General features: G+C 38.3%; 1 protein-coding gene across 5 annotated transcripts in view; it reads left to right on the forward strand.

Annotated features, from left to right (window-relative positions):
- The window catches only part of LOC124169827 (protein crumbs), a 278,415-nt gene that overhangs the window by 184,309 nt on the left and 68,153 nt on the right, over window positions 1–25,953 (forward strand). For all 5 annotated transcript variants that reach the window (XM_046548608.1, XM_046548610.1, XM_046548609.1 and 2 more), the window contains exons 2-3: window positions 23,697–24,011; window positions 24,672–24,911. In XM_046548608.1, the coding sequence (XP_046404564.1) occupies window positions 23,697–24,011; window positions 24,672–24,911 (555 nt within the window). The remainder of the gene's footprint in view (window positions 1–23,696; window positions 24,012–24,671; window positions 24,912–25,953) is intronic.

The following is a 25,953-nucleotide window of genomic DNA, read 5'->3' on the forward strand; positions in this document are numbered from 1 at the left end:
TAAGTTAGTGAAAATTGTACATGGAATACCTACCTAAATCTAGATATATTGTGCACTGCAATTTTATGGGCATGGCAGCTACTGGTAGTGACAATAATTTGGGACTTGGCCATCCCTCTGTCAGCAGAGAAGTTGAGGAGGTTACAGAAGCATAGAATTCTCCTCCCATATTGACCAAAGATATATAATTCCCATCAATAGAAAATGAGCAGAGTAGAGTAATATAAAATTAAGCATGAATTGCTGCTGATGTAGATGCCCATGAATTTTTGGAACAAATTGTGATGAGCCCATTACTGTGTACATAGCATTTTCCAACAAATTTATTCTGTTGGAGAATAATCAAACCAACATTGTAATTTATTTTAGTAATTTATCATGGATTAGACCTTGACTCTGAAAATCATTCTCTTAAGTGTTTCTAAATCATCATTACCTTACATGCTGGTCCTCAAATTAATTGGTGATAGTCGAGGTATTCCTACAAATAGGCCTAACACAGTTAATAGGTATTTATGCATTCACAATAAAGGATCCAGTTCCTTTCGTCAAATTTCCTGCATTATAATATGGGCTGTTTCCATTAGTATGGGATCAGAAACGTAGCATTGAAAAGAATTTGGTGATAATGCCACTCTTCTATTCATATTACAAACTTTTACCAAATTACAGCTCCTCACCCCCTGTAATTTAATGATTTATATTCGCTATATCATGAAACCCATTCTACATCCACAGCTCAAGTCTCTTGTAACTACTCTCATCCCATATGCTATGTAAACTCACTCAGAAGCATATTAATAACATGCTTGTTAGCACAAGCTCTTAATCAATTTGAAATGTGATGGTAACTGATACCACCTCCAGAACAACGGTTGCATTTCGTTATTCTTTATAGTTACTAAATAATTACAGGTAAGCTCAAAGGAAATAAAGTAAGAGAGTATCATTTCTAAGTCATTCCTATTTTATTTAACAGTAATTTGCAAGCATCAATTTTTCCAGATTATCAGTTATGTCGATACATATATGGAATCAATCAGCCATACATAGGGAAATGAAATGTACTTGGGAGAGTGGATATCAGTGTTCGTTGTTTGGTATAAATTTGGAAAAATAATCATCTGGTACATAATTTAGCATGCATTATATGATATTAATAATATATTGGAAGTAATGACCTTGATTTTTTTAAAGTAAACTCCTTGCATCGAAAAGAAAGAATAATTTTTATATCATATCTGTATCCTTGAGCACCGAATATATTAAAAACAGTGTAATGAATGATAGGAGGCTTAGGTAACCCACACCACCACTGGCCCCAGACTGGAATACTATGTGGCAAGCTAAGTACCCCTGAAACTTATTAAACTGAAGCCCATAAGCAAATTATGAAGTCTATTGAGAGGTGCATGGGGGTTCTTAACTCTAGGTTCAGATGATTGCTGAGACATTGAGTGCTGGAGTGTACACCAATAAAATCAGGATTGATAGTTAATTCTTGTGTTGTACTTCATAATATGTATGTAGGTTCTTTTCCTTCCCAGACGAGGCTGATTATTATGGAGATCCCAGCTCTTGCGGAGTCCCTAATTCTTGGAAGAGGCATATTAAACAAGGCCAGAACTATTAGACAAGTGATTATTAACAGATTACCTAATGCATTGGTAAATTACCAATTGATACACTACCATTGCTTTTGTTGGTGGTCAAACTACGGTTTTCCACCTCAAAATTAATCATGGGATCCCTCGTAAAAGGGATACCCTGTAGTTGCCACCAACCTCATCAGAATGGTCTAAAATGAGAAAAGAAATATTATGAATGGGTCATGTTTCATCCATTATTTTTTCATGCATTTTTCTGTTACTTGCATAAGACATATAATTTCTTTCACTAGGTAGAAATTTCCCTTAACAATTATCTCTGCTTGGGTCTCTTAACCTTCTTGATTGTGAGGTACTTCAGGATAAAAGTAGAACAGAACTATAGCTCAGTTTATATCAATTGCCACCCATTCAGGCTGTGCTTCCTTTTTCTTAGGAACGGTAGTAAGAAAGTGATATTTTTAGGTGTGCTGATGACTTTAGATGCTGCAAATTTGCTACCTATATAATATTATAGCGTGATTGATTTTTCAGAATCCAAAATTATGAGGTAGAAACTCCTTCACTTGACTTTGTACATAATTTAAAAATTCCCAAGGTATCTCTAAATTGAAACTACTACAAAATGAAGAAGATTTGAATTTATTCAATAAAAATATGAACTTGATGTCACTTCTATTCTAAAAAGTTAGGTGTACTTATATACGTTAGCGACAAATGTTGAGGCGCATTTCGTCAGTACCATAACTCTTAAATATTAATGCCAGGATACAAATTGTGAACATTGAAGTCAGGGTTGCAACGTAATGATAGGCAGTCCGTTGTAAATAGATTCTTATTTTTATCTATTTTGAGGGGTTTAGTTCACCTTATTTTCAGTCTTCTTAGCACCCTGTTACCAGCTCTTATTCCATAAAATTATCCTTTCTTATCTACAGTCTTCCAATAATTAAGCAAACTATTCTTAGGACATCGCTTGCGGTTGATAATAATTTTCAAAGCATTTCACCACACTCATGAGGACTGTTTACATTACTATTTTCATTGCCTATAACTAATTATCCGGCCAATTCTGCGATAAACGATATGACGAAACTGACTACTTCAATTCAAATACTTGTATTATCATTAAAATGGGTCCATCAAAGCAAAGGCATAACCAAATCTGGCATAAGCAAATGCATAATAACGCCAAATTCCTCTCATTTACAAGTTTTTATCCCAATTACTCACTGTAATCTTAGGTGGCTAATCGCATACATATTTCCAACGCACTCACCTTCAACATTAATATACACGTTGAGCTCTCACTTATATTTAAAAGTGTACAACATACTTTTCATTAATCAACGTTATAAATTCATAATAGCATTGCACTTACCAGCTGAATCTCGCTCTATTTTTTCTGTCGAGGACAATTGCATGCCGATTTTCTGTGATTGGCTCGCAGTGACGTATTGCAGGAAAACTTCGGGTATCTTCGACTTCCCCACTACCGCGGAGGGGAAGGCACGAAAATGTTTTCGTGAAGCCTACAGAATAGCAAATTACGCGTCTTCGAATGTTTACGCGGCGTAACCACGTAAACGGAATCTTTCGTCTTCGCGACCGCGTAAAGAGTTACTGAATAGCCCTGCAGGAGAAGCCCCTCCTCCTATACCAGCGTTGTTATTTTTAACAATAAGTTCCTAACAATTTCAGCTGACATTGTTGAAAGTTTACGTTCCACTCTCAGTGCAAATTTAATTTTTCTCTCATTTTTCTTGAAACTTCTTCTTTGGTTTTTATCTGTTACTTGCACTCACGTCTTCAATTTTCGTTTCAGGTTTTAATTTTTGTGGCCTCATTACTCAATTATAAAAAATTGCATATTTCCTATCATACTTTTTGGCTTAGTGCTCAAATTATTACGGTATGGCGTCATAATTGGTTTTTTAGGTGAATAAATGCTGGTTGCTCTAAGCAGCGTCTGAAGATACCACTAATTCACTTGGAATTTTGAAATATACCACTACTTCTGGAACAGCTTCTTTGTGTAGAGCATGCATTGGCTTGAGCATATCGCATATTTTTCAATATTTATCGCCAATTATTTACTTCTTGTCAAGCATTTTTCACTTAACTGTTTGATAGCTGCGAATTCTTCTTTCTACACCATTGGCCGAGACAATGAATGGCGTTTTTTCCAGTACAATGCGAAATTGAACTGCTAGTGTAACTTACATGCAATAATGAGACGCTTAGAAACTCTTTAAGTAAGTAATCAATCTGCTCTTATGAATAATTCTTTTAGGTAAGTACATAGAAATATTTTAATTGCTTATTTTATGATAGTATTCTAGTCGGGAGAAACTTTCACTCCATGATCTTTGATTATCCTGAATGAGTTGGCTTTAATCGTCTGCGATTTGCAAATATTCTCCTTTGCTGTTGTATAAAACGATTGTGGTAATATACACTTCTATAATTCGTAATTTTTTTTATAGAATTTACATTTATGGAACATTGTGGTGAGCCAGCAAGTTGAAAAAGAAAGAAAAATTGGTTTTAGAAAATTTTTAGTGATTTTTTTCTCTGAGCAACGCAACTGGAATAGGAATTTTCGCAAACTTTTACGCCCATGAATAGGTGCTGTGCTATCGATAATAGGACTGAAATAACTCGTAAAAATGGTAATATCTTTATTTCTCTGTAGCTCTCCACCCTTCGCAAATTACGATAGATTCCTTTTTTTAACGATAGCTTCGTAACGACGCCGTAATAGTGTCAATGTCGCCGTAGGAAATAGAACCACCGCAATTGCCGTTTCTGCGCACTGGGTGTGGCGACATCTTGGCCTTCCATTCATTTGTCATTACTTCTTCGTGAATGGATCAGTCTGACTTGCTTGTCACTCAAAATCCATCGTCTTACCTCGTAGAATTCAACAGGCTTTTCAAATGGGTCAATCGGAAATATTTATTCTTCTTGCCTGTCTCAATTGTTATGGTCACTAATTAAACTTTCGAATTCCATTCGCTTTTTTTCAGTTGACCGGCTTTTTTTATAGCGTCAATCAGATTAGAAGTTGCTGAGATCTGATATTTTACGTGTGTCTGTGTAGAAAGTCATAGTAATGCTCAGCAGTGGCGCAGCGAGGGTGAGGCTTTGGGGGTTAAAAACCCCCCAGAGCTCAGAGAAATTTTTAAGGTTAATCAATTTCACTTAATTGGATTAATATTACTTATGGAATAGTGCAAGGATCAATAAAATTTCCACCATTTTCAACAATTCCTCTTAAAAAATTTCTGGGGGAGAAATTTCTGAGGGACCCCGCACCTCCCGCTTACCCTGGCGGGTATTCCATACCCACCAAACCCTCAGCATTAGTTGCGCCTAAACCCCCCCCCCTAGGCAAAATTCTTAGCTGCGCCCCTAGTACTTTGATGAAACACTAAGATTTGTATGGCTAGGTGGGGGTAAATTTACCATCGTGTTTCACTGCCCTATAATAAATAAATTACACCTATTTTAATTCTACCGTTCTTCTTTTTCTTAAAGTACCTATATGAAAAAATGTAAAGATGGTAACGACAGTGGCGATGTTCACCACATGCTAAGCTACAGGGGTGTGGATATCACATATTCAGGGTAGGATGTTAGTTTCCATGAGTTACTAGGACTTAGTAGACTCTGGCCAAAGAGCATATCCGCCTCTCAAATTGTTAGTAAACTTTATTGACCCATAGTACTAAAGGATCCATCGTTCAACTCTTTACTAGTACTACAATTCACTATGAATCCTTTGGTAGATCTTAAGTGTGTCGCGAAGCCATTCGTATCGCGATTTATTCGAGCACCCAAGAACATACCTAGCCTACTTAACGACCGAAACCGATAGTGCTGCCACCACAGTTTTTCTTTGCGGTGGTGTTATATTCCGTGGAAGTGTCACCCTGAAGGATATTTGACGAAGGCTTGCGTCAAATGTGTCCAGGCGTAACGGAATCAAATGAATAGGTGACGGACGTATTGGGAAAATGAACTCTCTCCAGGACACACAGATTGTAAAATTAACACTTAAATGTCAATAGATATCATCCATGTCTCTTAGCGAAAACGAATGTAATCTTACGTGCGCACCACATATTTCGTTTTTGGCGTCTGAAATCTTCATCTAGAACTTACTGTAACTTTCTCATGAAAAATGTTTGAAATTTTCAATAGATTAATAATTTATTTTTAAATAAAACTTGTTTTTTTTATGAAGAATGAAATTTTGATTGCAATATTATCTTTCGCCACTTCGCCGTGCTGGAGGCATGAATTTTCATGCCATGAGAAACCTTGCGAAATTCATTATACTTAACCTTTTAAAAGAAAAATGAACCGTTTTACCTGGTGTTGGAACTCATTTGTTTTTGATCCACTTAGTATGGATGGAATGGCATTCCTTAAGAGCTGTACCGTGATATTCTCTAATAGTCTTTAGACCATTCCCTTGGGGCATATTTTTCATTGCCTTGAATTCCAAAGGTGAAGTTCTTCTCGAGTTTTTTTTTTAGGTAGCTCTATTCTAAGGTCTCTCTTAAATCTTTCGAAAAATCCGCGCCATCCTGTTTTGGCACACCTTAACGCGAACGAAAGAAACCTTACGTCAAGACACGCAAGTGCTCCGTCTGTGGAATCCCGTAAGTTTTTCGGAATGCATACTAGTTGTGAAACCAATCTTTCTACCCTAACCTTTTGTGAACTCCCGCTTCTTTTTTTCCCACGTCCCTTTAACGAACTAAAATATTTGCTTACTCTGCGCTCGCTCACGTTGCAGTGCAGCTTTTTTGAGATTTTCGTATAAGATGTTTCACATGCGTCCGAGAATTCCCGCCGTGGAATATACATATATTTTAGTTTTTAACTCCCAAACTCGTCCGAGTCTTCTATATTCAGTACGAGCTTTAACACTGTTGCGTCGTCTAGCAAATTGAAGCCGTGAATTAACGGCACAGCGCCACTGAATAGCAGGGGCGCAGCTAGGAATTAAGGCTGGGGGGGTTTAGGTGCAACGGATACCTGGATGTTTGGGGGTATGGAATACCCACCAGGATAAGCGGTAGGTGCAATATTAATAAATTGCAGAATTTTAATTCGAAACTTAAGATAAATGGTTCAAAATGGTGAGTTTTACGGCTTTCTGTGGGATATTTTATTTATATTTACACTATTCTATTAGTAATATCAATCCAATTAAGTAAAATGGATTCATCAGATGCTACATATGGAGTATGTTTCTCTATGGAAACGAGGCTTGGACGTTGACTGCAGCAGAGAAGTCAAGAGTGGAAGCATTCGAAATGTGGTGCTACCGAAGAATGATGAAGATAAAATGGATTGACCGTGTGAGTAACGAGGAAGTGCTAAGAAGAGTGGGAGAAAAGAGAAACCTCCTAAAAACCTTAAGCAGAAGAAGGGACAACTTAGTTGGCCACATTTTGAGGCACGATGGTCTGATGAAGACAATCGTTGAAGGACTAGTGGAAGGGAAAAGGGGCAAGGGACGGCCCCGAATGAGTTATATAGGACAGGTTATAAAGGATGTAAAAGAGAAGAAATATGTAGCTATGAAAATATTAGCGGATAGGAGAGAGAAATGGAGAGCTGCGTCAAACCAATCTTAGGATTGTTGACTAATGATGATGATGTCGATGGATTAAACTTAAAAATTTCTCTGAGCTCTGGGGGTTTATCCCCCCCTCGCTGCGCCACTGCTAGGTAGGAAATAGGACTGAACAGGTTTTATGTGTTAACATAATGAAATCATTTAATTTGATTCCACGATTTAGACTCTTATGAAATTTCACCGGGAGAAAAGAGAATTGAAGCCAAATCCATTCAGAAAATTTTTGAGAGAGACGCCTTTTTCTGAACATCTATAAATATACTAAAGCTATCCCTTCAAGCCAACAGTTAATCTCAAAATGGGTGGATTGTACAATCGTATTGTCGACTCTCACTAAAAGCTCTAATTTAATAAATCTCAAAGATAAATTGTTTCAGGCAATTGTAATCGCAAATTTCCGTCCAGTCTAAATAATTTAATGTCCATAACAATCCATTGCATTAAAAAAATGTCGAAAATGCTGGATACCCAAAAAATATTCCGTTTCTATGGTAACCGCACAGTGCACCCAAAAAAATTTTACGTTACTATAGCTCAGTAACGAAGGAGTTTCGACCCTATGTTTATAAACAAAAAATACTAAAATTGTCTCCTTTACCATCTCCTGAAGTATTGCAGATTCCTCGTGAAACACCCTACTTATATATAATTTTATTTGTTGATTGAAAATGGAACTTCTATTTATTTTTATGTAATATCTCTGCATGTAATTTCATGAGCAACTTGACAATGTATTTAACTGAATATATTTCATGTTTGACGAGGGGTTAGATGGAAGATGGGACTTTCTAGTCCCAATCTCGCCCAATAAAGACGATTTTTTATTATTATTATTATTATATCGTCCCCTATCCGGTATGGGATTTTTTTTACATTTCGCTGTCATGTGAGGTCAATATTGATAGGAATACAGCCTACAAGATGTATATGATTTGTATTGAGTTAGAGGTAAACAACTTGAATGTCAGCAAGTTAACTTTATGCATCCAATTCGTTCGGAAAAAAACCGTCTAAGCATTCGAATGAAATCCATGTCCGTATTTCATCGTTTAGGTATTCGTCGTGGAAGCAGAGGATCTGTGTTCGTATCCGGTTCAAGACGATCAATCTCGATTTTAGTTTGTGAATCTTTTGATGCACCTGCACGACTTTCGTTTTTTATCTTTCCCTTTAAAATGTGTCATGCAGCTACGTAATTTTCTTGCGCGATTAAATTGAATCTTAACTTCATCCCAATCTGTTATTCCCTTTGTCCTCTTCCATTAGTGGTGTAATTACTGTGACTGATTCTGATTATATAAAACCAATAGTGTCCGAGTATAAGGGCTTGACGCGCCCACTGCATTAATAAATATAGCCGTCGCGAAAGGCATTAATTCTCCTGGTACGCTCACGGCTTAGGGTATGCTGGGAGGCAGTGACAGCGTTAGAGAACAAAATATCAATTTCCTTTTACGATTGTCCTAGAGGCTTTGGAGAGACATTGCAACTCCGAACAATTCAAAACAAATACTTTTTGCCGTCTATTACCGCCCTTTAAAAGGGATATTCATACTGTCCGTTTCATAATTAAAGCTACTCGAGTTTTGAAATCTTATTCCTCACAACTTTTCAGTAACAAATGATTTTCTCAAAGAAAAAACATATCAACAAAAAAACTGTTTTATTTTATGTGTAACATGGATGAAATAAAAAAGTATCATATTCTTAGATAACTTTTTGGGTATTATTAGACAAAGTGACCCTTTGTTTTACCCCGCGGGGAAGTAGTAACTTTGGTAAACATGGAACTTCATTTTCGTCTCGAGTAATGCAACATTCGTATTAATAAATAAGAGTGTTAGCGTTTTTAATGGGAGAAAAAGTTTAAAAATAAAATTTTCAGTACTTATTAGAATTTAAACAGTTTGCAAAAGAAAATTATCTCTGTAAGCGGTTAGTTATCCTTAGTTTAAACATAGGAGCGTTGAATTTTCCACATAATGTGACCCATATTTTGATTTTTTTTAATCTGTAGAAAAATATTTTTCTCCTTAAAAAAAGGCGAAAGTACTTATTTCTGTCGCTAGGTGTTCAGTCAACGGTTGAATGATCTTTATTATTGAGATACATAGGCATGCCATATTTTAGAGAGAGCTTTATCGGGTTAAAAAAATCATTTCCCTTTTATACTCGTGTAAGAAGCCTCTTCGTACCACTATCCCATTTCGAAACACGTCCACTTCTTTCGCAATTACGAACGTAGCCCGCGTACGGTTTACAAAAATTTCCTTTCTCGTATGACGCGTTTGACACGGCTCCCGAGACGCCGCTCCCCCTTTGAGAGCTTTAATTACTTACCGTGGGAAGAAAGGTAAAAATAAAAATATTTTCAAAGAAAAAAATATATATCGCCGTTTCCAGTCGCGGTTCATTTGTCTGCATCGTGAGGCGGTTTCGAGGAAGAGGGTGGGAGGAGGGAGTTGGTTGCTAGGAGGTGGGCGGAAGAGGATGGGGGGGGGGGGGTGAGAATAAAGCGGGAAAACCTGTCTCCCGCCACTCGGCTGGCGGATGCGCGATGAATCGGCGCCGTGTCGACAAACCCCGCGCGAATACAAGGTCAGTAGCGTCGCTCCATTGTTTTCCGCGGGCGATGCCAGCGGCTGCCAGTCGTGTCTCTGGTCACCGTAAACTTACGGATGAATGCCACAAATAAAAACTTCTTCGACAACTGCGGCGGATTTGGAGGGGCTGCAGGGGACAAGGGCGTACTTAGGATCATAACTAGGTGGGGGCAAGCCATCGTCTACGGGAGGGGGGAAGCCATGTTGTGACATTAGTTTATGAGATTATTTCCTTGAAAAAATAGTTTTATTTTAGTTTCATATCTTTTACTAGGTAATGCATATCATTTTTCGTGGGTGTAAAGAAAATTTGTTGAATACTTTCATTTCATTTCATTACTGATTTTTCTTAAAGACTTTTGCAATTTTTGCTTCTAAGCTGGACCCCCCCTGCCCCTCGCTGGGTACGCTCATGGCAGGGGTGGCAGTTATTTCTGAAAATATTAAAAAGATGATACTCTTTTAGGTGACTCTCGATAGAAGATCTTCATTTCACCTTAACGAGCAATGCTATTCGTGTCTCTGGTCACCGTAAACTTACATCTACATCTACACTATACCCTGCGATCCACCTCTAGGGTGTTTGGCAGGGGTGACCGATCACCAACATGCAGGATGCAAGAGTACCGCCACATGCACACCGCATGGTCATAGAAATATTACGCTTACTAGCAAAATATTCAGGCACATTCATAAGTATATGTATCACCATAGAGTAAGTATGCACTATATAAGTATATACTTACTCTATCGTATTACTCAAGTCAAATTTAGATCATCGAAGCAGCATGCTTAACGCTGTTAAACTTACGGATGATCGCCACGAATAAAAACTTCTTCGGAAACTGTGGCATATTTGAAAGGGCCGGCCGTTATTTATGGGAAATTTGGTAATATTTTAGGTGGCCCTCGAATGAAGGTTTCCAATGTCACCTTCTTAACAAGCAATACTTAAAATGAATATCGAAAAGCCAGCTGTATACGCTTATGCAGTTCAGTAACGAATAGGGTGGTTTCTTATTTTTTTTAAATTGCCTAAATCGAAAGATTATCACTCCTATGCCTAGGGCCTCTTTTCCATCTAAATCCATCCCTGACTGTACTATGCTGCTTGTTGCTTGCAGGTCTAGTAAGTTAGTCTCCAAAGTTAGCTTATACATCTCATAATTGTATTTTCAATTTTATTCAAGCTATGTCTTCGCTTCATTTTCTTTTGTCGTTCTCTCATTCCAAAAATCGTCCACCTTAATCTCCCCAATATTATTATCTCCGTCTCTTGATCGGGTGTCTACATAATCGGAATCTCCCCCAATGGCATTTTCTTCTGACTTGAAAAAAATCACAGCCATCAGCTCTATTTGCTATCTTTCTCCTTATACAGCAATTTCTGGTTTGGTATCCTATCCTCCTGGCTTCATTTTCCTACTCCTGTACAAACAAACACATTGAACGCTTCATATACCTATCGGAAAATTATCTCTTTCGAATCCAACTCAATCGTTGAATTTCCCCAATAATTACAAATAAATACATTGAAACTAAGTTCTTTTTATTTCATTTTTACCGAAGGAAATTAGTTATTCCACCAATTATTCGCAAAATATGATATATGTCTGTGCGGTGGTAAAAAAATCTATTTATCCTTACTTAACTCTTATAGAATGATGGGCATTTGTTGCAGTGTCATTCGTAATTTCCGAATAGTATAACTTACCTCATTATGTCAGCAAATTTATTCAGTTGCACGCTTTCTCCGTAAAATAATTATATGTTAAATTACATGGCTTGATGCCCTTGAGGAAGTTTTTTTTCGAAAAATCAAACGCAGCTTGTTGTAGTGTTATCTCTTGATCAAGTTATCACTTTCTTTTTCAAGAATAATTTCCTGCTCATTTGTGAAGCGTAGCTTGTTAGCAGTTTCTCCACGCGCCTGAATCTAATTATTTAATTCTTCACGTACCTCGTTTGATTTCTTTACGACGCAGACTTTGAAGGTAATGGGTGACTAAGTGCATCCCTACCATACTTCTGTTTTTCCGCTGTGTATGCCGCCTTCAGGTGGAGTCCATTTGTGGTTAATTGCCGTGTGATTTTTTTGACTGTTATAGAAAAGAAAGAAGGACATTTTTGAGATATTTTCCACTGGAAAATTAAGAGTAGCTTCTGGAGATGTTGACGAATGCCATTCATAATTAGCAACCTCGTGTAATAGGGTAGTTTCCTTCATCAAAGAAAACGAAAGGCATTTATTGCAATTCGTTACCCACCATTAGTGTATTCATAATATACAAATTATTTGGTTTTAGAAATCCCAGTTCAGATGAATGGCAATGGTCAATTTTAAACGCATTTGAAAAAGGCCAGATTGGCGCCCATGCGATGCCACTCCAGGTGATGTCACAGGAACCCAGATGCTATACGAGTAGATAGGAGTTTTACATCGTCTGAGATTATCGATACATGCATGAGGCTCAGAGCTCAGGGAAACATGTCTTAATAATCACCTATTAAAACTGGCTAAGGTCGGAAAGTTTTCTTCTTTTGATAAGGTATTAATAATCCTTATTTAAGCCAAGCGCTACCTGCTAGCTGGGTACTCTGCTACCTGCTAGTAGCCTGCATCGTATCAGCGCTCAAAGCCTCGCCCCAAGGTCACCTCACACGGCGACAGCGGGAACCAGAATGACGTCACACGGGGTTTTCCCAGCATTCATACTTAGCCGTTGCATTTTCGCGCGCTTGAAAATTTTCACTTTTCATTTAATCGCGAAAAATAGATATCGCCATTAAAAAATCTAAAAGCGTGAAATACGTACTCCACGAGTAGTAATATTTCTATTTAGGCAAGAAGAAATAATAGGAAACCAACCTATTGTTGAGGCGCGAGGTAATTTAGTGGATAGATCGCTTGACTACTGTCCATAAAGTACCGAGTTCAGATCTCGGGTAATGTCTTTGGACTTCCTTTACAAAAATTTTGATGAGCGAGATGGTCCAAGGAAAGGAACTGGCCTCCCTTCCCTGAATGAGTGAAATTCGCACGCCTTTAGCTTTGTTTAGGATGACCTCCACCCTTACCAAGCCAAACTTCGGGTTGAATTACGGACTCATTGTATTTGTGAACATGTTATGTCTAAGAGTCGAGCTGATTTTTTGGGGCAAAAGATGCTGCTGTAAAGGTAAATTTTCAGCAATGCATAAAATAACATACGAAGTAGGCGACACAAATGTCGTCTAATGCCAATATTTCTATCGCCCAGTGACGGTACTCGATTCGGCAGAAAAATGAGACAACTTAAATGGTAACAAAGATGTCGCACTGCCCACTAATTTTATTTTAACAGCTTACAACACGTGTTTCGAGTGCTACACAATCATGATCAGGAGGCAGCTCAAATTTTACACGAGTTTTACTGTAGTCATGAAGCTTTGAACCCCGACCCCCGAGTGCACAGATGACAGGTATTCCCAAACCCAGTAGACTTACAATTAGAAAAATACTTAATGGTATATTATTAGATGGAGGGAGTTAAAGCAGTCACAGTGTCGTCAGTGGTGTCATGGTGCCAGAACGCCGTTCCGGCACTGGTTAACAAAAGACATTTCGACTACTCACCCTTCCGTGAATCTTTCAATGCCCATTACATCATTCAAGAGGCAGCTTCGAAAAGCCATCTTCTGAATTTTTTAAATATCCTTTTTGTAGTTTTTTTATCGTTTATATTTTTTGAAGCTTCAGACTTTAAGTTTTCTATTCAATGTAGAAGCCGTTTCGGCTGTTATCAAATGATTAAATAATTAAAAATAATACTCAAATAACACTTTTTCCAATTTAGGTGCCTAAAAATTTCTAATACATACATTCGTAACTAAAATAAAGAATAATTTTAATAAAACGTTGATAATAACTAGTAATAACAGGGAACACACATTTCTAAAAAAAGTTAAGGACAGTGCGTTCCGACACTGCTAATTTTGCCATGACGTCACTGAGTGCCGCCCTGTAAAAATTCCTTAAAATATTCCTTAATATATTTGTAGTGTCTGATTCCGTACTCGTTCGCAGGCTAATGAAAGTTCAAAGTATAATACGGTCTGTATTGTTTAACGCTTTCTCCCGACTGATGGAAAATCTATCGATGTTAAAGATTGGAGTGACTTTCGCTGTTTCCACACTGCCGGTCATCGATGTTCATACCTTCCACCAACTCATCCGAACTCGCGATTCAGAGACTTTCACGAACTCGCGTGGGACGGGACTTGGAGGAGCAAGAAAAAAAAGTAGAAACTCTGATAAGTCGGGAAGATCTTATGTTTCGAAAGAAGAACGGAGTTCATTATAAAACTCTCTCTTTCTTTATTTCCCCCTGCATCGAGAGAGGTGGTCGTTCCGTCGGCATTTTTGTAATGATATCGTCAACTTTAGGATACCTCTGAGTTACGAATGCGAAACACTGTCTGAGAGGAAGGCTAAGGAATTATAAACAGAAACGATTGATAGAGCCTTATTTCGTTTGAGAAGGCATGTAGTTAATGTAATCGGGCCGTGCTTTGTGTAAGGTGGTGACGTTGAGGAAAAAACAATGGACGGTTCCACTTTTTAACAATAAAAATTAAATGAAAAAGACTTTTAAAAACACATTTCTTCCCAAAAACAGTATAAAATGCACTCAAAAGTAAAAAAAATAAGATTCTCATCACTTGGAGAGGAAAACGTGGGTGCTGATTAGGTTTAGCAGTGAATCATGTAATCGATCAAACCAGAGCAGCTAAAGAAGTGTGTGCCAAATAATTATACCTAACGCCATATACTGAGGAAATAAAGAACAATTTTCTTATGTAAATTAAGTAATTAATTAGAGCATACTTGAACAAAATTCCAAATGTCCAATTGTTGAATATTGTATTGCCATCAGAAGGAAACAAGCATGTAAAATTTCTAGCCGATCCGACAATCAGTTGGTAAAAATCAATTACAAGATTCCATCCATGAAACACAGACGGAACTAGTTAAGAATAAGCTTTCAGAGATTTTTTAAATGTCATCTATGCTTGCGAAACGACGGCCTTTTCTTTAAGGTTCTCTTAAATTTTGTAGATAGGAAAAAGTCACACGAATGGAGACTGGAGAACTGTTTCAGAATTGTTTTTGGCCAAAAATTCACGAAAAACTGATGAAATGAGAGCCGAAAATCGCCGAGCTCATAAAAACACATCTAACCTTAGCGGCTGCCACAGAAAAAGTAAACAATGGATACTGCTGGAACTTTATCATACCACTGAGACTTGTAAACCAACATAATAATATAATTTAACAATCGGACTCTCCGAACTCGCGAGAAAGCTATAATTTTAGTTTTCGCCATTCTCCGAATACTCCTTGTGCTCTTCAGTGCCATTTTTCTTTTATTCTTCGGTATACATCTTCATTTCCAAAAATATTTGCACATACCTCTTAGTAAAGGCCAGATTTAGATTTATTTTCAACCCTTTCTTCGTGTATTAGTGAAATGGCACATGCTTCCGATAACGCGACGCGGTCGTCAACACCAGAGAGTTCAGCGCGGGAGTTGCCATGGAGACGAAGCGCATTCCCGCCTTGTTTACCGCGCGTTCGAGTCTCCTCTTTACTGTGGTCCCCGACCCTTCCACAATGCGGTTTGAGTGGTCCTCATCATTAAGTGCTCAGCAAACGGACATTTATGAAACGTACACACTCCAGCTAATGTTTGTCTTTGGTTTTGCGACTGGTCGTCAATGGCTTCAGTGTACATACATACATCGATGGATACCACCAATTCGAACTTACAGATACGACTTAGCTCTTTTTCAAGGCGGAAGGGGTTCATTAATTAATGACTCGCTTTCGCTTGTCCTGGTGGTCATTCTACCAGTTCTTACAATTTTTGTTGCACCCTGTGACCCCAAACCGTATCTCCCTCCGTTGTTGAGATAATAATTCATGAAATAGTGAAATTGCAAGATTTGGCAAAATTTTAAAAATTGTTCCGATCGATCCAAAAATTGGTTTCTCTACGTATCACGTGGTCTAGATTCGAAAATAAATATTTGAAACTTCGATTTTTTAGCCTCCAAATTTTCCCAAAAATTATAGGCATAGTGGCAGTTAGCAACATTTTAATAAACAAAATTGAGTGTATCGACATTTTTTCCAAGGTTTTCAGACGATTTTAGATGGGGGTCGATTTTATGACCCTATTTCGTATCTCTTCTCGTTCACCCCAAAAATTCATATGAATCAGTCAGTCAGTGGTCGGAAGTGGTTTTTATACTATTTATGATGTATGCTGCTTTCAGAACGACGAATGTGGGGGAGGATAGGAATCTTCTAGAGGTGATACATAGGAGACAAAGGGTTTTGATGGAGCGAGTACTGAGGGGGTGGGGGATGTCAAAAGCAATATTATAGAGAAGAATGTTTGGTAAGTGGATAAGGGGAGGTATAGAATAGTGCCTAATATTGCATAAAACCAACTGATTTGGGCGTTACTTGGTGGAACGATGAAATATTCATGGTGAAAAAAAACTAGTACTGTTCCACAAAATTTTTATTATTAGCTGTCAACTAGTTTCGACGTCTATACCGTCATTATCAATATTAAACTTTATCTATTCAAGATATAAACTTTAAGGGTATAGGTCATCATGGTATTTTAGGAGGCAGGCTGAATTTGCGGACATAGGACAAGCGTGTAGTTTCCCAAAATGTTCCATTTAAAGCTACTCACACTTTTAGAATACTTTCAATGATCATGGTACATTTGAGTAAAAGTCTGGGTAACAATTTTCTTTACTTTTATTGGCCATGTGACCTAGGTGCCACTTTTGAATTCCGGAAAAGTCAGTAATTTAAATAGCTAATTTCGTCCTTATTTGCAGACAGTAGCATTCCATATTGAAATTATTCTTTGCAACCGTCTCTTTAAGCAAGTGGGATTTTCTATACATACCAGCTTAAAAAATAAACTATTAGTCGGATTAGGTTCACAAAACATTAAGCAGCATAGTCGTAACAATTTAAAAACAAAAAATGTTTGTATTGTAAAGCTAGAAATTCGTAAATATTTTACAAGTATTTGTGATGGAGTGGCTAAGTTGGCAATATCTTTCTGAAGAAAGTCACCTTTATCGTCTTGGCTTAAGTCATGAAAAGACATCAATTCAATGTTCACTTTTTCCGATCGTTCAAATGGTATAGTATATTAAATTGAAGAGCCCGACTGGTTTGGCTGCGCGACGCACCGACATGTAGTACCTATTCATTATGTGCAGTGAATGACGATGCAAACAAATCCTATTTAAATGGCTTTTGAGGCAAACCATTAATTTATGACCTTTGATTGGATATGGCAGAATTTTGGAACGGAAATTTAGAAATACATTACGCAGCCTTGGGAAAAGCTGGACAATAAACTAGTTGTATGATTTGCTACTGTCACAGAGATTTTTGAATCAATTATAGATAGGTACATGCAGGGCTGGATATAGATGAAAAGAGGCCCTAGGCTATTCCACTTATGAGGCCGTTTCACCACCCATCTTTAAGTTTGTAAATTACATGAGAGATGATAAAATACGTATATATTGTGATATGTATCAATATGTTAAATGAAATATTTTGGGACTGGTACTAACCTTTATAAAAAAATGTGGCACGGATAATAGATTTAAAAAGTCGAAAATACTCATTTATTTATAACGTATTTTTATGTTAATTTATTATTCATATGCGTAGAGGGTCTCCTTGTTTTTGGCTCAGTGTTTTAGTGTTCACTGTTTTTTTAATAGTGTAATTTTAATTTTGCATACGATTTGAATACAGGCCCCTTGTGATCTCGAGGCCATAGGCTGAAGCCTAGTCAGCCTATCGGAAAATCCGGCCCTGGAAACGTGTAACATTTATTTATAGCGAGTGGAGTAGATGCAGCTATGTTCAGTGGCGGACACAGAAATACTCAAGGGGGGACACAAAATATATCTTGAGTTGCCCTTACTTTAAAAGTAATAAAAAAATCAAGTCACCTCCAAAGTTTAAGAAAATTTTATTTGAAGTAACGATGGACATATACAAGACAATCCCATCTTATAATATAATAAAGTTACGATTGTGGTTCTGCAATGTTCAGCAATGCGGGGGTCCTGAAAAGGGGGGCCGCCCCTCGCGTACCCCATATCGATGGCTAAGTTCTAACAACACGTATCTCAAAATTAGCAACTTTTCAGGAGAGTAAAAAAAGATTGATTTTTTGCACTTGTACACCGAAGTTAGAAACCAAAAGTTCATAAAACTGAAAAAGAAGCATTCCTTTTCAAAAAAAAAGAGTTGTCTTTTGCTTGTATATTATTTTTTTAATGTTATTACACTTTAGGTTCGAAGATTTTCGCGGCGTTGATTAGATGATCTCTCCATTCCATTCGGGTTTTCACCGCGTCCGTTGTGTTTTAGTGAAAACAGTTTCGCTGACATTGCAGTCAGCGTCTTCAGGTCGAAGGTGAGGAAACTCGGAAAATTTTACACTTACACTTATTACACTTTGTTTAAGATACCTGTCTCAAACCGGCCGAATTTGAGATACGTTTGGTTAGAACTTAGCCATCGATATGTATCCGGCAATGGCAATGTTACCAGTTTTATTTCTTCATGTTTCGCTGTCGGAGAATGGACGTTTCCCCTTGAGTTATCGACGGATAACGCGATTGCATTTGCGGGTGAAGAGAGGGCTGCATTGCTTCAGTGGTCGCTGTTACCACTTAGGTCAAGAGCTGCTAAGAAGCATAAAGCCGATCTTTCGCCAAGGTCAAGCCTATGCGGGAAGTAGGTTATGGTTATCAAGTACAGTACAGCCGGTGAGGGTCGCGTTTATGTTCATTCTCTCCATTCAGATATTTTTTTATTCGTTTCACGCCTAAACATTTCACCTTATGCCTTCTCTTCGCTGTAAAACCAATGCGGCCGTTCCTATGCGTGTTTAACTCTTAGAGACTCAGTTTTTTAATGTGCTATTTCTTAACTTACTTCGTCTGGTTGTCTGTTTCATCGATAGAATCTTTTTATTGATTTTAATTCACTTTTAATTGTCTGATCGGCTTAAAATTGTGCACATATCTTTACTTCTGAATACAATATCTGAATTCAATAATCAGACATTTGAAATTTTGTCCGATCGTGTTATAATTTATGAACCAAATTTCGCTATGGAAAAATATTTTAAAAATTTCTAAATAGTTTTAAAAATTGTTTGAATAAATAGATTTCGCAATCTGAACGTTGATGTTCGCCCAATTCTCTCGTTTAATTAAGCTCAAAGACTAAATAAGCTTAGCTCAGTGGCTAACAAGTTGCGAATCCATGTTTATGGACAAAAAAATACTTAATTTTGTCTCCCTTACCATCTCCCGAAGTATTGCAGATCCCTCCTGATACTCTGCGTATATGGTTATACTTATGAGTATCAGGGATGGCAACAGAAACTATACGAAGTCAAAACCATTAAAATTTCAATTGTTTCGTTCCCGGAAGCGAAATGTAAAAACTAAGCGTAATAGATTTAAACATATAGAGCTAAACTCTGGGTCGAAACGAAATCAGAGTAAAAAATTCTTCGGGTCGAAACTAAAGTACTCTGGGACGAAACGAAACCCAGATAATGTTTCGCACCGTAGGGACTGCGTGCTTCACCTTCGAACGGTTTAGTTTCCACCTAAACTCCGAGTACGAAGTTAGGTTGATTGAAGTAGAGGTTCGGCCTACCGCCATTAGATGCATGGGGCACTCATATTTTACCGCTAACGGTGAACGCAAACTGGCCGTCCGATTTTCAAGCTCAATTTTTCAACCTCTCCACACGTATGTCACTCGTAATGGGTCGAAACTATTCACTCTTATCCACCTCCACTCAACTTCTGGGATCGAAACATAACGATGAGCTGCGGAGTTTCGATTAATTTAGGTTTATTCCCGGGAGTAAAGTGTCGTCCCAGGTCGAAGCTTCATAGAACGACGTGGTATAAGTCACTTGGCGGAAGTATCTACTTTTTCTCTACGTTTATTTAAAAAAATTGGCTGAAAACAGGCACCGCCATTTTGCTATTTATCTATGATTAATGATAAAATAAAATCTTTGAAAACCCTTCAAATGGAAGAAAAAGAAGTGTTTATTAAGATGATATAACAGTTTTGTCAATTACCTTTAGTAAAACCACCGCACGAGGATAAAGTTGTCATTTTTCAGAAAAAATCGAGGGTGCTCGTTTTGCGCTAAATTTGTTCAACTTTGACCTCGAATATATTGTTAACGTGAAGACACAGGAAAGAAATAATTGGGAAAATTATGAAAAATTTATTTGAGAATATGTATGCGAAGGTTCAACTTCTCTCAGCAGCGACATCTAGCTCAAAAAATCGATTTTGAGGTTTTGGCCAGCTTTTTTCGATTCTAGCCCACTGTGCCAGGCCTATTTTCGTTTCCCTCCGTGTAGAAACGAAACATTTTCGTTTAGTTTCACTTTCCATCCCTGATGAGCATGCAATATATCGATGACTAAGTTCTAACAACACGTATCTCAAAAATAGCAACTTTTCAGGAGAGCTAAAAAACGATTTATTTTTTTTACTTGTGCACTGAAATTAAAAACCAAAAGTTCATAAAACTGAAAAAGAAGCATTCATTTGCAAACAAAGATTTTGTTTTTGCTAGTATTTTATTTTTTAATGTCATTACACTTTTTTTAAGATACCTATCTCAAACCGGCGGAATGGAAGACACGTCTTGTTAGAACTTAGCCATCGATATATGGGTTGGTCCTTGAATACAGCGTTTCTCGGGTCAGTTGGGATAAGATGTTATTTATGTATGTTGAGGAATTTGCCAAGACTCGTGAACCACTTCTTTTATCGCTTAGAGCTAATTAAATGTATGGGACTATAAATGTTTATCCTTGAAGTCTCTTGTAGATTTCTTTACGGAATCATAAAATTTTTGTCCCACATCGCGTGCTCCGTTACGGTTGCATCAATTTCCCTCAGTGTTCGTGGCGAGTCATAAAGTTCTTGTCCTTCCTCTCCATCCTCCGTGACTCGTCTAGTAGCTTGGTTACGGTCGTAAAATGTACCCTCATCTCATGATCGCAAAATGTTCACAGTATTAGTTGGAAATCGCCGGTTTTCAAATGTGTATGTAAATTAATGATGACATACTAATTAGATATACGGGTCGGCTCGCATTTACCATGTTTATCCTCGCAAGTTAAACTTCGACACGTAATATTCAGGTGGCCTGTTAAACACAAGGCTGTGTGGAAATTTATGATGCTAGTAATTTGGTACGCTGCTCAATGTTCCCGTATTTATTAACTCCTAAAAATAGTTTCCAAACATTTTCGAGTACCCTTATTTCTTGTCATTATTTGTTCTTATTACCCGCGCTATTCCAGCCTTTGGCAGTGTGGTTACTTATTGTAATTGCTATAAAGACTTCAATCAGTGTGTCAAGTGCTTAAGTTTGCTATCTTTCTCCGCGATCTCATCAATTTTTATTCCATAATCATGGTGGCTACTCTTCGGAAAAGCCCGGAGGCTGGAAAAATTAAATAAAGTTCTGGAATGATCACATGTTCTGTAATAGTCAAATGTGAAATTTTATTCTGCAAAAGTAAATGGTATATTTACAACATTAGAACATCCCATTCCAATCTTTCAAAAGGTTCTCCGTTACTGTTCACTCAATCGGTGCTTAAACCCGATGGGTGTTTGAATATTATTTATTTATTTATCAAAGTATTCTACCGATTAGAGTAGATTTGCATGGAGTTTCACGAAGCATTCCGGCAGTCTTCCGTCCCTTCACGAACTTCCCTCTTCAATTAAAAAAAGCCTACCACCCTTCATTCCATCTAAAAAAATCCTATTCTCTTCCTTCCTCTCCTTCGTTTTCCCAACATTCTACGCCGAATTCTTAGATGTCATTCGCCCACTGACAGTACTTATCTCGATGTTAAAGATTGGAGTGATCGCCAGCAGAATAGGAAACAATTCAAGTTCTACACGAGTTAAACTGAAGTCAGGAAGCGTTTAACCTCTACCCCCGAATGTACCTACTAGTGATAGGTAATCCCAAAACCTAACAATATTATTAAATTATTCTCGCGATTAAGATAGGTTTCCATGGAGTACTTGAGAGGAATTCTGGGATCCTCCCTTCCCATCAACCACTTCCCTCTTCAATTCAAAATAAGGCCTCTCCCTTGAATTCTATCTAAATATCCTACCAACATTCTACCCTTTAACACTGTTTTCAACATCCCCGCCCCGCTTAGTACTCGCTCAATCCATACCTTCTGTCTCTTCCGTATCTCATTTAAAAGCTGCCTCTCCTCACCCACCATATCCGGCACTCCTTCGTTCCTCTTCCTTTCTGTCCACTTCACCTTCTCCATTCTTTGCCACACCCACATCTCGAACGCCTCCAGTCTTCTCTCGTCCTCCTTCCTTGGTGTCCACGTTTCAGCGCCGTAAAGCACTACGCTATTTTAAATTGCACTTATAGTTAATGAAAATATGTGGTTATCTATACTCTTAACTCTTTAAATTATGACGGTGAGGTGCCAAGTGAGATATTTGTAAATTAAATGCAAAATGTCTATAAGGTACCTAATGTAAGGCTTTTAATTTTGGAACGTAAAATAATTCGTAAACGTAATATTTTTTGAAAAGTATTGAATTAATTTAGGGTATTTAGTAATTCAGGATTTTTTCTGGGAGGGACAAGGTCCTCATAGGCAAACTGTCTTCTCATATTCCAGATTAAAAACAACATATAGCGATCGCTGTACGAAATATTCTTTTTATTTTTATATGAAATTTATTAATATGAAATTAAATTTTTGAGTCTCCGTAGTACACAAAACAAAATGAACGTAATGTTAACCGCATTAAAAATATTTTCTATTTTTTAACCGTCTGGGGGGACACGTTCCCCCGTGCCCCCCGTTTCTCCTAAATCCGCCTGCGTCTATGGCAGTTATCACGTAATATCGACCTGGAATTTTGTAAAATTTCCCTAGAAAACCTGGAATTTTGCATGAATTTTTCTCCTTTGATTGGCTGGGCTTCCTGACTGCTGTGTGTAATGAACGCACTTGAAACTATTCCATCCTTTTAATGGCTCACTGTATCAGTGGCGCCGACTCCATGGGGCCTGAGGGGGCCCGAGCCCCCTCAAAAATTCGTTTTAGGTGTGAGAAAAAAATGTGTCAGGCTTGTCGATTTTCCTCGGAGGGTCCAGATATCGAGATTCGAGTTATCAGGGTTCTAATGTTGATCATATGACTCTTCTAAAATGCTTAAAAAACTTAAAACTCACTACTTATAAAATTTCCCGGGGCAAGATCCCCGGTTTGGGCCCCCCCCCCCCCAATATTTTTTGTAAGTCGGTATCCGCAGGGGCGTAGCCAGGAATTAAGGCGGGGGGGGGGGGGGGTTTAGGTGCAACTAATACCGTGGTGTTTTGGGGTGTGGAATACTCACCAGGATAAGCGGTAGGTGCGTGATTAATAAATTGCGGAATTTTAAGATAATTGGTTCAAAATGGTGAGTTTTACGGCTTTCTAAGGGATATTTTGTTAATACTTACGCTATTAGTCATATAAATATTCTATTAGTAATATAAATCCAATTAAATAAAATGGATTAACTTAAGTATTTCTATGAGCTATGGGGGGGGGTTCTAACCCCCAAAACCCCCCTCGCTGCGCCACTGGGCATCCGTACACTGTATGTAATAAACATTGTTTCTCTTGTTCCGTTCGCAGCGGTGCCCCTAACCGCCTTGGTGTGCCTCCTGCTGCGGACGCCGGCGCCTGGCCACGCCCAGCAGCAGCACCCTTCGGCTTCCCCTGCGGCCGGGGGCGCGGCACCGCAGACCTCCTCACCCGCACACCCGCTGTCCTCTCCCCCGCTGCCGCTCTCGCTGAGGCCGGGCTTCCTCGGCACCCAGAACCACGTCAACCGCGAGGCGTACTTCAACGGGTCGGCGTGGGCTCGCATCTCCACGTACCGATCCCTCTGGGGACAGGTGGGGCTCAGCTTCAGGGCATGCCGCGCCGGAGGAGGCGTCGGTGGAGGGGGTAAGTCGCCTGTTTACTTTTAGCCATGTTTTTATACACGCACGAGTAACGGCCAGCTAAGCTTTTCAATTCCACGAGAACTGGTGATTTCAATCGAGTAATCGTTGTTTCCTCGAGCAATGAATGACTCATTGAACGATTCATTTGGAGATGATGATAATAATAATGTTTATATATATATATATATATATATATATAAAAATATATATATATAATAAGGGGTCGTGAAGTATAAAGTTTGAATAATGTTTATTCAATGGGCTTTCGCCCTTTTTCCAGCTAATTATATACAGAAAAGTATTACAAAATTATACATAAGAAAGTTTATGTCATTTTATGTTCAGGCATGTCATTTTTCAAATATTTTCCCGTTGCCGAGGGTGGGGGTAATATTATCTCCCTATCCCCCTCCCATAGCATATTCCTAGTTACGCCACTGCTCCAAGACAATGAATCTACATTAAACATAGAGGTCAAGAGATCAGAAGAAAAAACTCAATATGTGCATTTTATTAATTTTACAAAATTACCATTTTACCTAGTGTAAATGGCATTACCCAGGGATGGGAGAGGTTATAGCTCCTCTCTGTATCCGCCACTGATATCTTGAGTGATGCATTGTTTAATCTAAGCAGTGATTACCTTCTTTTTCATCTTTAGGGGAGCTCTTTTCTATGAGGTCAACCAATGGCATAGTGCTGACCCTATCTGTTGGACCTGAAAGCCTCTCACTAGTCATCTCCCTCACACGACCTCCTCCCTCTGGCAGCCCATCCAGTGGGGGACCTCGAAGGCAAGAGGTTATGATATCCGCGCACCTGCTGGATAACGCTTGGCACACTGTCGAGCTGGTCCAGCGACTTGGGGAGCTTGTCTTATCCGTCACAGGAGTTGGTGGAGGTAAGGTGCATTTAATATAAGCCTAGACATAGCCTCCTGAGTCTCCACCTAATTCATGTAGAACAGTGGTTCCCAAAGTGGGCGCTACCGCCCCCTGGGGGGCATTGCTGTAGTCTATGGGGGCAAAAAGTGCCAAGGGGGCAGCAGGGGGGCGCCGGAGGGTCCTGACAATGTGACAAATGCGAAGGTTCCGTAACCTTCCTTTTGTCTTCATTTTCAAGCTTCGCTTCTAAAGTTTACTTTGTTTCCCCCATATGGAAGTAATTTAAACCATGTGTTTCCGTATATTTTAAAGTAAGAACTGTTGAAAAATATTTCCAAGCCTTTCTTGCACAAGGGAAGCATTTGAAGGGGTTTAGTTTCATTTGGTCTATCGTTGGTACAACTTCACGACACAGAGAACTTAATTTTTTATTAGTCATTTAATTAGTCATTGTTTTTAATTTATTTATTACAATGTTCCTCATTTGGCTAATTAGTATATGATTCTGATTATTATTTGAAAGATACTGATTAGGGGGGCGTTGAGTATAGGTTTATGAATCCAAGGGGGCGGTGGCTCGAACAAGTTTGGGAAACACTGATGTAGAAGCTATGTAACACTACCTATTTTGGTAATAGCGATTTTAACAAATCATACCACTTTCCTCAACCTGGGAGAGGGCTCGTGGGGAAATGTAACGTTAAAAGGTACGTGGGGTGTCATCAACACCCTTAATAAAATATTTTTTTCTCTTTCCATGGAATGATATAGTTATGTTGTGTTATTTTTTAATCCTTTTACTGCCAGCAGGCCAATATATCGGCCCTTGCTGGTTGAGCGAAAACTGCTAGGGGCCGAATAATTTCACTTTTTTTCATGATTTTGGCCTTTTCAACGGCTGTAATTTATGTAAACCCCCATAATGTATCTATGGTTATAAGATATAAATATATCTTAAGAATTGGCAAAAAATCTAGACGTATTACATAAAATTAAGAAGCTGAAAAATTTTAAAAGCTGAAATGTTGCCAATTCCAGAAAATAGCCTTGGCAGTCTTT

Source organism: Ischnura elegans, chromosome 12, assembly GCF_921293095.1.
Source record: "Ischnura elegans chromosome 12, ioIscEleg1.1, whole genome shotgun sequence".
Classification (NCBI taxonomy): Eukaryota; Metazoa; Arthropoda; class Insecta; order Odonata; family Coenagrionidae; genus Ischnura; species Ischnura elegans.